A 15968-nucleotide genomic window follows, 5' to 3' on the forward strand; every position below is an offset into this window, starting at 1 on the left:
CTCCTCTGCTAAAATCTTCACCAAAGAAACTTGCAACAAAAGTTTCCACATCTTGCAACTCAACTCCTACACAAATGGCATTAGAAGGTGTTCTAACCGAATCCTCATCACATTATAAGTGTCGTTCTCGACTCTAACGTTTGGTGTAGCCTTGTTTCTGTGAGACTCATGTCAACATCCTTTCCTTTGCCATGTAGCCTTGTTTCTGTGAGACTCATGTCAACATCCTTTCCTTTGCCACAATCACTACTAAGAAAATTATTCAGAGTCCAGTTCAGTCATCATCTTCATGGCTTTAGTTTTGCTTTCTTTTCTCCCTCCGTTTCTTCAACAGCTTTTCCTATTTTTTCAACCGATTCAGTTGCTTAAACAGAATCCATGTTGCTTCCTGCGTGATTAAAAAAAATCATAAGATTCAACCACGAAAGTGAATTTACATAAGAGATCATCATCAATTGATTTCTTGTTGAATCACTCCTACCGAGATTGTCTTGTTTTGAATCTCAGCAACTAAACCGGCCTCTAGATCAAGACCAAACCACATGCTTGAGAACAGGTTCAAGTTCTTAGAAAGAGCTTTTAAGAACCTTAACCTTCTTCTCCTTTCTCTAATTTTCCATAACCTTTACCTTATCCTTTCCCTCACCGCATCTTGTCGGTTCAAATACTAATCGATGTGCACTTTCTCCACACACTCGTTATCGAATCGTTTCAGATTAGGCCTCCAATCTCTTTGTAGACATTATCGTTGTGTAATTCACCTTGTCATCTACAACCATCATGATTTAAAGAATGGTGTAAGACAAACAAAAAAATTATTTATCATCAGTAGATAATAAGGACTCTCCATTCAAATTTTAATTCAAAATTGTGTACTAATATCAGTCCCACTCATATTCAAGATTATCAATTTAATTCAAATTGTGTACTAGTAATATCAGTCCCACTCATAACGCATATAGAGAGAAATGCATGCAAGATCTAACAATAATAAAAGGAAGATATCCTCAAATTCTAGCTATGCCACGTTGGTTAAGAAAATCAACCTATCAGAAGCTTCCAAATCGCCACGTCATCTTTGTTACTTGAAACAGGTTTTAAACGGGTCGGTCAATTCACGTGAGCTCAAAATATTAAAAAGAGCCCAAACCTCCTTCCAAGCATTGTCCAAGTCGTCTCTGTCTCTTCAACTTCACGATAACCTCTGCAATCCAAGTTTCTGTTGCTCTCACTCATTCAATTTTGTACTTTAAACTATCTTAATAATAAGAGATATTACCCCATCAAAGCTTTTCACCTCCCCTTCTTTCTGTTCTTATATAAACTAATAAACCCTACATCAAAAAAAAAAATTAAAAAAAAAAAATAACCCTACATCAACTTTCATTGAGGATCTGCGACCTTAAGACAACCAAATGAAGATATGGCTATGAAATCGGCTTATATCTCCAGCAAGTCTCCGGTATGAATGTTTCTTTCCCAATTTTGTTTCATGGATTATAGAGAAATCTCATTAACCACTCACTGGTTTCTTTTCCAGCAGGACACTGTGATGCAAGGTCTCATCTAATTGTGCTCCACTCTACCTCCCTGACCTCAAACTAGGATTCACTTATAGTTCAGGAACTTTTTTGCTATGAAAAGCAAAGAGATCTATCGAGTTGCTGATCTTGGTTTGGCCATTTGCTTCACGCACAGCTCTGTCCTCTCCGATCTTGACCACATGTGCCTCCCTATTGACGCAGACAGGTTTAGGTTTAACTTACATGAGGTTTTGAAGCCAACTATGGACTCAGGGGTGACCTCTATTGTAAGCTGTTACAACTTTAAAGTCATATTCAATTTGATTGCTTATCTGCGTAGTTATAGACATTTGAAGGCCCCATTTAACTGCAACTTCCCAACCATTGATGTAGATGTCGTTGGCCACATGAAACTGCTAAATGAACAGATGCTCATTCAACGCCCGGTCCTTCACGAAGTGGCAATAGCAACCACACAGTGTGTCTTGATCCATTTGCAAACTAAGTAGTATATTGTCTTCAACTATTGCACATTCTCTGTATAGAATAGTAAAGTTTATAGCTATGAGTATGACATATATTTGACGTTCTAATCATGGTTACTTTCCATACTCATGGTTCTGTTTATATTTGTATGGTTAGTAATCTGTATAGAATAGTTAAGTTTCTAGAATCGGTACTTTGACGTTCGGCTCCCGTATGTTTACTGACTCTTCAATTTCTACATAAATATCTCAATATAATTTAGGCCCACTTATCTTTCTCTTTTTTCTTTTGTGTTTGATCTTCTACTAAGGTTCTTTGTTTTATTTTTTACTTTCAGTGTTGCTCTGGTTTTAAAGCTTTCTGTTTGTACAAGTTTGAGTCAAAACTCATACAAGTTATATATGACTTTTCCTGGAACACCCACCACATTTCTACAGGTAAAATTGTGTTGATTACTTTGCAAGTTTATCATATAAGTTTTTTTTCGAAAATTCCAGCTCTGACTATACAATGTGCATTTCCAATTGAAGCGTTCATTAGGCCCTTTTTGATCCATAATTAAAAGGTTTGGCAACAGTGGAGAGGGATCCTTCGTGTCAGCCCATTACAAAGACGGAATTTGATATCGAGAGAAGAAAAGTTACTAAAGAGGCTATCATGGAGTTAATATCTAGGGAGATAACTGAGTACCATACTCAGCTGCTAATGAATTCAAGTTTTATCTATCAAAAGTCTTAATATAATACTTGTGTTTGCATCTCTGAGAAAGCATTGTGTTACACCCAATCGCTAACATTGTCAGTGTTGTGCATTGTTGTTAATCAATTTAGGAGACAGTTGCGCATCTTGAAGAAAATAGCGGAAAAAAACAGGCCCTGTGGCACCCCTAGAAAAGAAACATGCCTCTTCCCAGGTAAATCCGTATATTATTTTTTCTTTTAGTGATTGTTTGTTTTCACATGATCTTATTTCTTTTATCTCCTCTCTTACTGACCGGGTAATATGCATTGTTAGCTTAGTTGTATATGTACATTTACATAATCAGAGCCTCATCTACAACCAGCTTGTGTTGAACACTAATTTCTTTGAGCCTCATGTCAGCTTAATTTATATTATGTATTTTTATATTTTGGAACTGAAAAAATGTATATTTGCATTTGTTTTGCTCTATGGACATTGGACTGTACGAGGATCAACTCCAAATTGCATAAGTTATTGCTTGGTCGGGCGGATAACCTTTTGGCTTCTTCTTTGTAAATAATATGTATGGAGCAAGAAAGGGTTGGTGTTGATTCCGTCAGTCATCTTGAAATCAGCTGGAGACTGACCTGCGGCAATGTTAATTCTCTTGAAAACCCAATGTTGATGTCTAGGCGTTAGCTCTTTAAATATAAAAGACTTTGCAGTTCATAATCTGTAACTTTATATCATAGAGATTTGTCACGTACATTCTGAAAATTGGTACTGTAAGATAAGCAACGAACTCATTGCTACTTCTCTTTCCCTTAAGTATGCACCAGCAATTTATGTCTAGGTAGGATAACATGGAATTTGTAAGTTTGAAAATGTTACAGTGTCCATGTGTTTTAAAAATACGCACTGCAAAGTCCCTAAGCTACTTATCATCTCTCCACTCCACTGCTCTCTCTACCAGACCAAATCATCGAGAACACTCCAGAAACTCCAAACCTCTTCCTTTAATTTCATCAGTTTCCCTTTAATATTTTTCTTTTGTGGTTGATTCTTTGTGAGGGTTCTTTTTTTTTGCACTTAAACTTCATGCTTATGATTTTAAAATTAATTGTAACTACAATTAATCTCTTTAGTGTTATTCATATAATATAGTTTTTATTCATATTAAAAACACATTACCTTTTTCATTATTATTTTTTACATATAAAAATAACTCACTCAATATTGTAAATTTAAATATTTATGTTCAAGGAACTGCAAAGCATAGGTAATTGGAAATGTGAAATTGTCTTGGTGACAAACATTATTCGTTAAATATATAAAGATAAAAGAAATCAACTTTTAAAAATGAAATACACTATGATTAATACGTCTTATTTACAGGAAAGTAAATCATTGTCGACACAGTTTTACTTTGATCATACAATAAAAATCATCAAAAGCTTCTAAAGCAGGATAAGAGTAACTTTAATACATGAGCTTGAGCTAAAAACACACCAATATAACTCAAATGATGATTATCAAGAAAACCTAACAAAAAGCAACATTTAGCCCTCTTCCAAACATGCTATTCTAACAAACTTATAAAACACAGATTTATTACAATTTAGAAAGGCCAAAATAAAGCTAGAAGTAACATTTCAACAACCAAAATCAGTGCATGTAATCTCCTCCCTTTTATACTATAAGTTAGATGTTAAAAAATTGCAAATCTGTCAAATTTAAAAATCAATTATCCGCGCATAGCGCGGAAAACGACCTAGTTTTATTAACAAAAGGAACATTTTTAGCTCATGAGATTAGGTTAAAATATAAATAAAAATGGATCATGAGATGATGTTTGCAATGACATATCACTCAAAATGATGTTAGCAATGACATGGACATGAAAATAATTATTATTTTCTACAATTCTAATATTATTTTCTACATTTCTAATAAAAAGGTAAAACATAAACAAAATACAAAATGTTGTTCTGTTTCTGTTGCTTTTTTTGACTAATATTTCTGTTGCTTTTTATTACCACGAGTTATTAAATTTCTATCCTAGAGAGTTTAACTTTGTTAACCAAAAAAAAAATCCTGGAGAGTTGTTACATACGATATATGGCAAGATTTATTTCAGACGTTTAGTGTACAGATTTTTACTAGATAAAATATTCCTTTTATTTCATAATTGTTAACAAAAACATATAAATTAGTATGTTAACTATAAAAGTATTTAAATTGTTCGTATAATATATTAATCCGCAGAAGCCTTCTGAGCCCTACGAAAGGAATAATGGGATTATCTAGCAAGATCCAGCAATAGGTCACGTTTAAACCATTATGGTTACTCTGTTAATCGAAAAAACCGTTGTCAATTTAACAAACAGAACCCCAATGATACTTAGTCACGACAATCAGGTGAAAAATTAATTCAAATAGTAACAATCATATTATTCAAGAGATACACCACATTCACTCATTTCAGTATTTCACCAATAATATTGTTTATCACGAATTGACGACAATGGCACTGTTGGGTGGCTATTTAAATCCATCCACCTCTATTTCCACTCTAAAGCAGTATAGTGTCCAACGTTACCGCTTCCACCACTACTACCACCATTCTCTCACTTCTCTTGTATACCGTATATTATTAGGTAACAAAAGTAACAACTAATTAATAAACAAATCGTCCCACTCTTATTTTCTATTTAAGGCGTGAGCTCTCCACACTCTTAGTGCACAAAAAAAAATCAATAAACAAATTTTCCCACTCTTATTTTCTATTTAAGGCGTGAGCTCTCCACAAGCCTTCTCATAGAACAAAGTTTAAGTACTACTTAGTAAGAATTACACAGCATGGCTTCCAACTTTGAGCTTTCAGAAAGAAGCAGCCCAAAACAACATAGAATCAGTCCAAGAGCAGAGAAGGAGGAGGTGGACTACATGCAGAGAGCTCAGTGGCTAAGAGCTGCCTTGCTCGGATCCAACGATGGTCTGGTCACAGTCGCGTCTCTCATGATGGGTGTTGGTTCTATCAAAGAAGACGTAAAAGCAATGTTGCTTGTTGGTTTTGCCGGCCTTGTAGCAGGTGCGTGCAGTATGGCCATTGGAGAGTTTGTTTCTGTGTGCACACAAAGGGATATTGAAACTGCTCAGATGAAGAGAGCTATTGAGACTGAGACATCACTATCAGCAATCGACGAACAAGATGAGGTAAAGTGTATACACAGTAACCATGTGGTTTCTAAACACTAAACCTTAACTACAATAAAAATAAAAAAAAATTGATATTACGTATTTCCCATAAAAATAAACCGAAAGATTGGTAATCCGTCACGATTGTTTTGTATCTGAAAAATGCATCCCAATCTATAGTATAAATTTTGCTTCAATATGTGTAAGATTGATATCAATTTGTTTTTTTTTTTCCAACCCAAATCCGCATCGTTTTTTTTAAATACCATGAGGTTCGTAAGCCAAAAGCGCAGCATTATGTTAAACAAAATATGTTTGCGTTTGAATTTTCACCGTCTACATATATTCTGAAAATAATTGTGTTGGCAAAAAGTATTTATTTTGTTTGACATATGAATGCTAATATATAAATTGGCATTTTTGAACACTTGAAACTAACATTTTATATATATAAGAGATACCAATAGGTTATGGGATGTTATACTGGGACCTTAATGACATGACATATGTAAACTTAATGGCAGGAGGAGAAGAAAGAGCGGCTACCAAATCCAGGACAAGCAGCACTGGCATCAGCGTTAGCATTTTCAGTGGGAGCAGCAATGCCGCTTCTTGCAGCTGTATTCATAGAGAATCATAAGGTAAGAATGGCGGTGGTAGCGATTGTGGCCACCCTGGCATTATTGGTGTTTGGAGTGACCGGTGCGGTCCTGGGAAAAACAAGTGTGTTCAAGTCAAGCGTTAGGGTGGTGATTGGTGGCTGGATGGCTATGGTTCTTACCTTTGGTCTTACCAAGTTCATTGGTTCCGAAGCCATGCAAATCTAGACACTCTTTCGGTGATCATCTTGTTTTCATGCATCTCAATTAATAATGTTTGTATCATATAAGCACGCTATCTCACCTCAACTATGTATGAAATGTAAAATACATCAAGCGCACAATAAACACCCAAAAAGGTTAAATAAATGGTTTTGTTAATCGATCTTTCATTTGACAGTTTACTTATTTTAAGTGATAATACCTAGAAGTCAGCAGGGAACGTCTCCTTTACTAATCAGGGTACTCATTAAAGCACTGAAAAATATCCAAACGCAACTACAAGAACTGGTTACTGGTTATAGAGTGTTATTTAAAGTACTAGCATATCTAAACTCGAGACTAGTGTAAGATGAGTGTGGTGTGGGTAAAATAGCAACAATTTCCATGAATTCTGATATTGTTCGATCTACGTACCCCACACAGTACTCCACTGGGAGCCTTTGAAAGAAAAAAAATATGCAAGTAGTACGTATTATAATGGTCACGGACCTGCTGTCCAAAAAAAAGAAAAAAAAATGGTCACGGACCTACTCATGCAAGCAACTAACTTTTGAATTTTATCCAAAACGGGAGTGGAACACCTGTTTAATTATTAAAAGAGTGTTGGTTTTGTGCTCCATATCTAAAAGTCAGACTGCTCTAAGACTCATTAACTATCCATTAATGTTGGAATGCATAGGTTTACATCAACTATAATTTACTTAAGTAACTTTCGGTAGACATAATTAAAACCACCCTTGTAATTGTTCCACAAACCATTACACACGGCCGATACTCTACAGTAAATCCCTCGAAAACTTTGAGCCATCCTCAAGAATGGACTAGAATGGTGATATTTTGTGGGCTTAGTTTTTGTCTTTTATGCACTTTGTGTGTCTTTGGATGAAACATCATGCATTTTTGTGTCTTTGGATGAAAGTTGAACATTGAGAGAGTTAGGTATACGGCAACATGTATGTTCACATACAGACGTTTAATTCTCTTTCCGTTTAACACCTTTCTTTATGTTAAACTCAAGATGCAGTTAAGGAGGCGCTCCGAAAATATAGTTGTTTGTTTGCTTTGCTCTAACTTTTGTGTTATAAATTTAAATTGCTGATTGCACAATGCAAAGTGGAGTGGTGGTTGATCTCACAAACAAGTAAATGGCCGAAGGGTACTCTTTACTCCTTTTGTCAATGATTTATGGCTAAAAATGAAATAGTGATGCAATTATTGACTCTCTCACCATGAATTTTGTATGACAGAAACAAATTCAATTCATGGCTTCTAGATAATTAACATGAATCACACACTCTCCGAGCATTTTCAATTTCACTCTATTTTTCACTCTAAAATAGAGTTAGTAAAATGATCTGATTGTACTATATTTTTCACTACATAATAGATTGAAAAATAGGTTTACTCCAAATATAGAGTAATTTGTTTTTTTATCACTCTATTTTCTACTGTAAAATAGTAATACTATTGGAACAAACTCAAATTCTATTATAAAGTTATTCTATTTTAGAGTAAAAATTAAATAAACTACTCTCTCTGTTCCTAAAAGATAGATTTTCTAATATTTTCACACATATTAAGAAAACACATTAAACTACCATAATAAATGTATCTTTTTGTAATTTTCAATTTTTAATAACTTTGAACCAATAGTAATTCAATAAAGTCAATTAATTTTCTTGAAATTTACAATTTTTTTATAAAAAACACAAAAAATATATCTTTATGAAACAAACATTTTTCCTAGAAAATCTATCATTAAAAAACGGAAGGAGTATTAGAGATGGTCTTAGTTATTAAAGAACAGTGGACACTCAAACAACTCAGATTTAAAGAAGAAATACTTACGTATATTAATTTGATTGAAATGTAAATAAACACGAATAGACAACTAAAGTTATCGACAATTGTCTAAAGATAAAAAAAAATGTGGAAAAATGCAAGAATTGAATAACTCCCTTGCTACTTTGGAAAAAGGCACAATATGTAAATGACTCGTGATCTGCGCTCAATGTCTGTGATTCGCCGCCTAAAATCACGTTAATCACGTGGAGAGCAAATCTGTATGGATCGTATATTCGCTTTTTGGGCTATATGAAGGCCCATTAAAAACACTTGGTCACTGTTAAAAAAAAGTCAAATACTAAAAAAAAAAAACAGATCTAGAGAGGTGAGCAAGTAAGATAGATCGAAGACGATGAGGAGCTCTGCATCATCCGCCATGAAAGCTGCTGGAGTTTTGGTTCTCCTTGCCGTCTTAACATCAGGTAAATGCAGCGTCTTCTCTCTATCGTTCTCGATTGCTTGCACTGTGATTGATCATGTACACAATGTGTTTTAATTGATATTCGAGCTGATCTCCTTTGCTTTGTGTTGTTGTTGATGGTGATGATGTTCAGTTTATGCGAAGAAGTCAGGTGATGTGACAGAGTTGCAGATTGGTGTTAAGGTTCGCTCTTTCACGCAGCTTCCTTACTCTTTTGGTTTATGTAATTAGTTTTGCTTACATTTGTTCATTTGTACAGTTCAAGCCGAAGACATGTGATGTTCAGGCTCACAAAGGGGACAAGATCAAGGTCCACTATCGAGTATGTGTCTTGTTGAAGCTTCTTGCTATTATGATTTGGAGAAATTCATTTCATTCGTTTTGGTATCGGATTAGCTTCAGAGCAAATTAAGATAATGAATCTGATCTAAAACGTTCTTGACGGTTAACGTAGTCCTCTTCTTCATTCAGGGAAAGTTAACAGATGGAACTGTGTTTGATTCAAGTTTTGAGAGAGGTGATCCTATTGAGTTTGAGCTTGGGAGTGGTCAAGTCATTCCAGGTGTGTCTTTCAGTTGCATTTGTTTGCCCCTGCATCTTTTGTTTTATTGATGGGATAGAAATTGAATGTAATGCAATTAATCTGAATGTTGCAGGATGGGACCAGGGTCTACTTGGAGCTTGTGTAGGTGAGAAGAGAAAGCTCAAAATCCCGTCCAAGCTTGGTTATGGTGACAACGGCTCACCACCGAAAATCCCCGGTAGTTTATCTTATCTTCCATCCTTTTATATTAATGACGAGGCTAGAAGAGAACATATGATAACTAAATAACAACCAAGAGATAGAGGTTATACATAAATACTTCATCAGAAGCCTATATTGCTATAGAGATTTCGAGGTTTTTGAATCTGCAAAGAAAAGAAAAAGAGAAAGAAAGTGAATGTGGTGGTGAATTGCAGGTGGGGCGACATTGATATTCGACACCGAGCTAGTTGCTGTGAACGGGAAACCATCCGGCGATGCAAAAACGAAGAATGAGCTTTGATTGCATCCATTTCCTACTTTTTTCATTTCAAATGAAACTTGTTAAGTCGTGTTCATTTGCAATTGAATCTCGAACATGGTAGAGACTAGGGTCGTTTACTTTTTGGCTGGTTAAGGACAATAATTGTGTGTTTGGTCATAACATTAGTTATGTTGGCACTTGGCAGTTGGAAAATAACGTGGAAGCGCAGAAAGTCGGTCTATAAATCCATTTTACTGTGTTAGTCCAAGATAAATCTTTGCAGACAATAAAATGTTATGACCATAAAATAAAGCATAGTTTTTCATAACATTATGACTAATGAAAACAGAAAATAAACCGAATTGTCTTTGAATACGAAACAACGAGGAAATCTCAAGTAGCATAGTCATATTTATCTTGGCAGGTTTGTCGAGTGAGCTACTTTTGATCAGTATTTCTTTCACCCACATGATTGAATCCTAGACATGCTAAAACAGTAACTTCGGAAGATGTACGTACCACTCCTGTCAATGTGGTTATTAATTTTTGTAAAAGTTGCAAAATCGTGGAATTTAAAAATACTAATCGCCATGATATCACCCCTTACTAACCGGAGCCGAACCCATAATCAAACGAAAGATCGTGGAATTAACTTTTTTTTGTTTAACCAAATCTTGTTGGGCATTATTTAACATTTTTGCCAATCGTATAAAGAGTTCATTGTAAATAGTTAAAGCCCAGTATAATATATCTGACGTAATCATGACACGTCATCAACATACTGTACAAGATGTTAACGGCGTCACAAGCGAAACATTGGTTCCGAATGGTAACTGCGGTTTGAGCGGTGCGGGACAAGCGGTTTAACTGCGGTGTCGTTTTAATAATTATAAAAACGTATAGATATATGGTATATGTAGAGATTTTTGTCACTGTTAACTGCGGTGCGGACAGAGCGGTTTGCAACATTCGAAGCCAATATTTGTTAGTGTTCTGGAACAATCTTTCCGTAAGTTAACGCCGTCATCTTCTCATCCTTTTGCTCCCTCTCGTACAAATATTCTATCTCAAGGGAGCTCAAAGGAAAGGAAGTCTCTAGAAACCCTTTTATTCACAAAACCTTTTATATATAAAACCACATTACCAACCTCAGCTCTCCTCTCAAACCGCTACTCTCTCTTTCTCTCTCTCTCTTGCGATTCGTTACGCTGCTTTTGAATCGAGATGGATGAAGATTTCGAGATGCCTCCCGTCGGCGGAATGAACGGCGACGACGAGATGGACTTCGGCGACGACGCCTCCTTCCTCAAAGTCGGCGAGGAGAAGGAGATCCAGCAAGGCTTGAAGAAGAAGCTCCTCAAGGAAGGCGAAGGATTCGAGACTCCTGAGAACGGCGATGAAGTCGAAGGTAAACATAACATCGAATTCGAATCTCCAATTTTTTAATCCTTCGATTTGACTCAGCTGAAATTTAATCGATCTCTTTTGCAGTGCACTACACTGGTACGTTGCTCGATGGGACCAAGTTCGATTCAAGCCGTGACAGAGGAACGCCTTTCAAATTCACTCTCGGTCAAGGTCAGTGGATTGAAATCTCTTTGATTATGATCGATAAAGCTCAGTCCCAAGCGCGTATTAGTCTCAGTATCTTGAATTTGAGATTATAGTTACATTCTAGTATTATTTTGCTGCTAGGTTTTATCATTATTGACCTAAAGAGATTAACTTTGGTAGAGATCTGTGTGAATTGTTTGCTGATTCTTTTGTATTGGCAATGTGTGTTGCAGGTCAGGTTATTAAAGGATGGGATATTGGTATTAAGACTATGAAGAAAGGTGAAAACGCTGTTTTCACTATCCCTTCCGAGCTGGCTTATGGGGAATCTGGTTCGCCGCCGACCATTCCTGCTAATGCCACGCTTCAGTTTGATGTGGAGTTGCTTTCTTGGTCGAGTGTCAAGGATATATGCAAGGATGGTGGCGTTTTTAAGAAGATTGTTGCTGCGGGGGAGAAGTGGGAAATGCCTAAGGATCTCGATGAAGTTCTTGGTGTGTGTCCACTTTCTTAAGAAAATTGTGTGCGTTTGTTTCGATCTCTCTAACTGTGTTTTCCTGTGTATTTGTTTTTTTCAGTTAAGTATGTGGCTAAGCTTGAGGATGGTACGGTTGTTGGAAAATCTGATGGTGTTGAGTTCACGGTTAAAGACGGTTAGTGCTCTGTTTCTTCTGACAAATGATGGAGATGTAAGATAGTATGTTCTGTCCCTGACAATCTTTGTGGTCTGTGTCATTATATAGGTTACTTCTGCCCTGCACTTGCTAAGGCTGTGAAAACCATGAAGAAGGCAGAGAAGGTTCTTCTGACTGTTAAACCACAATGTAAGACGGTTTTTTTTTTCAGTTGTGTTTTTATTGATCTTGGTATGGTGTTGCACATCATCTCTTATTCCAACTTGCTTATTAATGCGACAGATGGTTTCGGGGAGAAGGGCAAGCCAGCCTCTGGTGGTGAAGCTGCGGTTCCTCCAAACGCAACCCTTGAGATCGAGCTGGAGTTAGTTTCCTGGAAGACAGTTTCTGAAGTGACCGATGACAACAAGGTCATCAAGAAAATCTTGAAAGAAGGGGAAGGATATGAGCGTCCCAATGAGGGGGCGGTTGTGAAAGGTTTATATTTCAGATTTTGAGTGCACTTATCTCTTGTCCAATAACAGTTTCTTAAATGTCTTTTTTTTTGTTCCTTTCTGGCAGTGAAACTGATAGGGAAACTTGGAGATGGTACTGTGTTCCTAAAGAAAGGTCACGGTGAAGGTGAAGAGCCCTTTGAGTTCAAAACAGATGAAGGTATCTACTATCTACACTTCTGCAAAACTTCTGTAAACTTTTCGTTGGATGTTCCAACTTTTATCGTTCTAATTGATTTTACTGGGTGCTTTTTAACAGAGCAAGTGATCGATGGGCTTGATAAAGCTGTGTTGAAGATGAAGAAGGGTGAAGTGGCATTGGTGACCATAGACCCAGAGTATGCTTTTGGTTCAACTGAGTCAAAGCAGGAATTAGCTGTGGTGCCGCCAAACTCAACCCTCTATTATGAGGTTGACCTTGTGTCTTTCGACAAGGTTAGTTCAGTTTTGGATGTTTACCCCTCTTTCAGAGAATAAAGCAAATATGGGTGTCCAACACTTGTTTGTCACTGTTCTTTTAGGAAAGGGAATCGTGGGACATGAACACTGAGGAGAAGATTGAAGCTGCTGGTAAGAAGAAGGAAGAAGGAAATGCCAAGTTCAAAGCAGGCAAATACGCACTCGCTTCCAAGAGATACGAGAAGGTAATAAATATGAAGCTTTAGTGTTATTTTACGTTGAAGATCATCTCACATGGTTTGGTTTCTTCTCAGGCTGTCAAATACATTGAATACGACTCATCCTTCAGCGAGGAGGAGAAGAAGCAAGCGAAAGCGTTGAAAGTGGCGTGCAATCTGAACGATGCAGCTTGCAAACTGAAGTTGAAAGAATACAGGCAGGCTGAAAAGCTATGCACAAAGGTAAAACTAATTGGTGGTTAAGACTTACATATCCTTTTTTTTATAACTTCAGAGCTAATAATGATGGAAAATGATTTGCTTTGGATATATGTTTTAGGTGCTAGAGCTGGAAAGCACCAATGTGAAGGCCCTATACAGGAGAGCGCAGGCTTACATGGAGTTGGCTGATTTGGACTTGGCTGAGTTTGATGTCAAGAAGGCCCTTGAAGTTGATCCCGACAACAGGTTTGTCTTCTTTCATATACTGGGTGAACATTATAGATTATAAAGTTCAAATCTAAATTGTCATTTTGGCCTTTATCGAAATGATAGGGAAGTGAAGGTGGAGCAGAGAAGGCTGAAGGAGAAAATGAAGGAGTTTAACAAAAAGGAGGCCAAGTTTTACGGAAACATGTTTGCAAAACTCTCTGTAAGTATCTCTCTAATACCAGAACATTTTTGTTGATTTTAAGCGTAATTAACCAAACTTTATTTGGGTGAGAATGTGCAGAAGTGAAGCAGCAGCATCGTGGAGAATGTGGTTCACTCGCTTTGGATGTTTTTCTCTTTTCTGTACCTTTGCCTAATTTCGATTAAGTTGTGTTTTTAGATAAGACTCCTCAAGACATTGTTGTTCTTTATTAAATGTTAGCTTTTGATAATTTATAACCGAGATTCTCGTCGTCCCTTGTGTGAATCGATTAGAATTTACCAGGAAAATTTTTACATGTTGATTTCCTAATCGTTCACAACTTTGGTTGCTCTGTTCAGAGCTTTGCCACGTTCTATCGAAACTTATCAAACACGCTCTCGCTCTTTTTTTTTTTGATCAAATCAAACACGGTCTTGCTCTTCTACCGAAGTTCAACCAATTAGGATGGAAGCACTTCTACTAAACGTCCTACGTTAATTGATGTGACCAATGAAGAATAAAAAGAAACACGAACGGTGCATAAAATGAACTTTGCTTTAGGGTATATTAATATTCTTGTAAGAATTAAAAAGGAATATACTTGGCTGCTCTAAATCTTGTTCGTCCATACGACTTGGAAAAAATCCTCAGGTGCCATCGGATATCCTTCCTAGGCACTGGTCTTACGTCAGATGAGATACCATAACAAATTGTAAAAGCCAAAAAATAAAAAACAAACATAGAAAAGAAAAAAGAAACAAAGGAATATTCCCAGCTAAATGCTCCACCATAACCACTCAAACGCTCACTTTAAATTCGATTCTCTCACCTTTTCACTTCTCACTCGTCACTAAAAACACTCATCTATGGCGATCTTCACTAAAACAAAACGTGTCACGGACCCACTAGACGATGAAGCCAAGGCTCGGATCTTCAGCAACCACAGCAGCACACTAGAAGACCAAGACTCTCCCGAAATCTGCGAACTCGAGTTTCTAGAAGATGGTCTCGAAGACAGATCACAAACACTCTACGACTCTGACTCCGACTTGTCTGAAAATTCCGCAACGGAACGTTCCAGTGAAGAAGCTAGTGAGAAAATCTTAAAAATGGCCTTGAGCTTCTCCGACTATGATCCTTACCAAAACATATTGCTAGCTCACGTTTCGAGAGCAGCGGAAGCATATTCCGCTTTCAGATCCAAGCGGAAACATGTTTTCAAAGACAAGGTAGCATCATTTCTACTAGAGCTCGGACACAACGCCGCCGTTTGCGTTTCGAAATGGAACTCGTCATCTAAACTCACCGCCGGGAGTTACGACTTCATCGACGTCGTTTACAAACCCCCTGGTGATAAGACATCCGTTCGTTACTTTGTCGATCTAGACTTTGCTTCCGAGTTCGAGATCGCGAGGCCCACACCCCAATACGCGCGTGTGTTGCAGTTGCTGCCTCGTGTTTTTGTTGGGAAGGAAGAGAATCTTAGGACGGTTGTGAGAGAGGCTTGCGCCGCGGCGAAGAGGTCGATGAAGAGCCGTGGCTTGTCTCTACCACCGTGGCGGAGATTCTCTTACTTGCAACACAAGTGGTTCGGTCCGTGCACGAGAAGGGTTGGATCTGGTTTGGAAGTGACGCCGTTGAATAAAGACGCCGTTAGCTGTCGTTCTGTGGGGTTTGATGACGCCGTCAATGGGCGTTTGTTCATCAGGACGTGATCCGCATCCATGCAGCATGTACTAGTATTAAATGAATAGTTAAGTAGGGACTACACTTTTTTCCAATGGATTTTAAGGAGACTAAAATATTAATTAGCATCTTAAAATTAAGGCCATGATGTCAAAGTTAACGTTCTACCACTGGGTTAAGTGGCATTAATAATCATATGCTTTTGTTTTGAACAACTAATAATAATCACATGCTAAGAGTTGTGATAATTAATAACTGAGATTATGAGAGTCATATTATATGACAATGAAGCATTATTAACCTATGATATGAAATTGGACATGTAAGAATATTTTATTGAATTGTGTTAATAATAGTTTTACATTA

The 15968-nt window shown here is 37.0% G+C and overlaps 5 protein-coding genes across 22 annotated transcripts; all 5 read left to right on the top strand.

Annotated features, from left to right (window-relative positions):
• The first annotated feature begins 1021 nt into the window (after positions 1 to 1021).
• Positions 1022 to 3502, top strand: LOC106361808. Of its 18 annotated transcripts, none has more exons than XM_048776608.1 (6): positions 1022 to 1462; positions 1541 to 1810; positions 2347 to 2446; positions 2575 to 2740; positions 2840 to 2922; positions 3183 to 3502. In XM_048776608.1, exons 2-6 carry the CDS (start codon positions 1637 to 1639, stop codon positions 3218 to 3220), a joined length of 561 nt encoding a protein of 186 aa, XP_048632565.1. In that variant the 5' UTR covers positions 1022 to 1462; positions 1541 to 1636; the 3' UTR covers positions 3221 to 3502. The 18 variants fall into 18 exon arrangements, 2 of the variants coding, with proteins under 2 accessions (XP_048632565.1, XP_048632564.1); XM_048776607.1 differs by having other exon boundaries at positions 1029 to 1462; positions 1544 to 1810; XR_007338311.1 differs by adding an exon at positions 1917 to 2028 and having other exon boundaries at positions 1085 to 1462; positions 1544 to 1810; positions 2540 to 2740; positions 2840 to 3502.
• A 1923-nt stretch (positions 3503 to 5425) lies between these two features.
• Positions 5426 to 6874, top strand: LOC106360093 (vacuolar iron transporter homolog 2.1). The gene is made up of 2 exons (XM_013799690.3): positions 5426 to 5906; positions 6413 to 6874. Exons 1-2 carry the CDS (start codon positions 5550 to 5552, stop codon positions 6713 to 6715), a joined length of 660 nt encoding a protein of 219 aa, XP_013655144.1. The 5' UTR covers positions 5426 to 5549; the 3' UTR covers positions 6716 to 6874.
• Positions 6875 to 8811: 1937 nt separating this feature from the next.
• LOC106361810 (peptidyl-prolyl cis-trans isomerase FKBP15-1) lies at positions 8812 to 10231 on the top strand. The gene is made up of 6 exons (XM_013801609.3): positions 8812 to 8976; positions 9109 to 9158; positions 9235 to 9297; positions 9447 to 9537; positions 9632 to 9736; positions 9936 to 10231. The coding sequence occupies exons 1-6, from the start codon at positions 8907 to 8909 to the stop codon at positions 10019 to 10021; spliced, it is 465 nt and encodes a 154-aa protein (XP_013657063.1). The 5' UTR covers positions 8812 to 8906; the 3' UTR covers positions 10022 to 10231.
• Positions 10232 to 11056: 825 nt separating this feature from the next.
• LOC106361811 (peptidyl-prolyl cis-trans isomerase FKBP62) lies at positions 11057 to 14238 on the top strand. The gene is made up of 13 exons (XM_013801610.3): positions 11057 to 11390; positions 11474 to 11560; positions 11770 to 12030; positions 12115 to 12189; positions 12280 to 12360; positions 12454 to 12648; positions 12733 to 12825; positions 12925 to 13100; positions 13187 to 13309; positions 13379 to 13525; positions 13623 to 13750; positions 13838 to 13934; positions 14016 to 14238. Exons 1-13 carry the CDS (start codon positions 11207 to 11209, stop codon positions 14019 to 14021), a joined length of 1653 nt encoding a protein of 550 aa, XP_013657064.1. The 5' UTR covers positions 11057 to 11206; the 3' UTR covers positions 14022 to 14238.
• Positions 14239 to 14444: 206 nt separating this feature from the next.
• BNAA03G57760D lies at positions 14445 to 15946 on the top strand. Its single transcript, XM_013799691.3, has one exon. It carries the CDS (start codon positions 14783 to 14785, stop codon positions 15629 to 15631), a length of 849 nt encoding a protein of 282 aa, XP_013655145.2. The 5' UTR covers positions 14445 to 14782; the 3' UTR covers positions 15632 to 15946.
• Positions 15947 to 15968: the final 22 nt, after the last annotated feature.

The sequence above is a fragment of the Brassica napus genome, chromosome A3 (genome assembly GCF_020379485.1).
Source record: "Brassica napus cultivar Da-Ae chromosome A3, Da-Ae, whole genome shotgun sequence".
NCBI lineage: Eukaryota > Viridiplantae > Streptophyta > Magnoliopsida > Brassicales > Brassicaceae > Brassica > Brassica napus.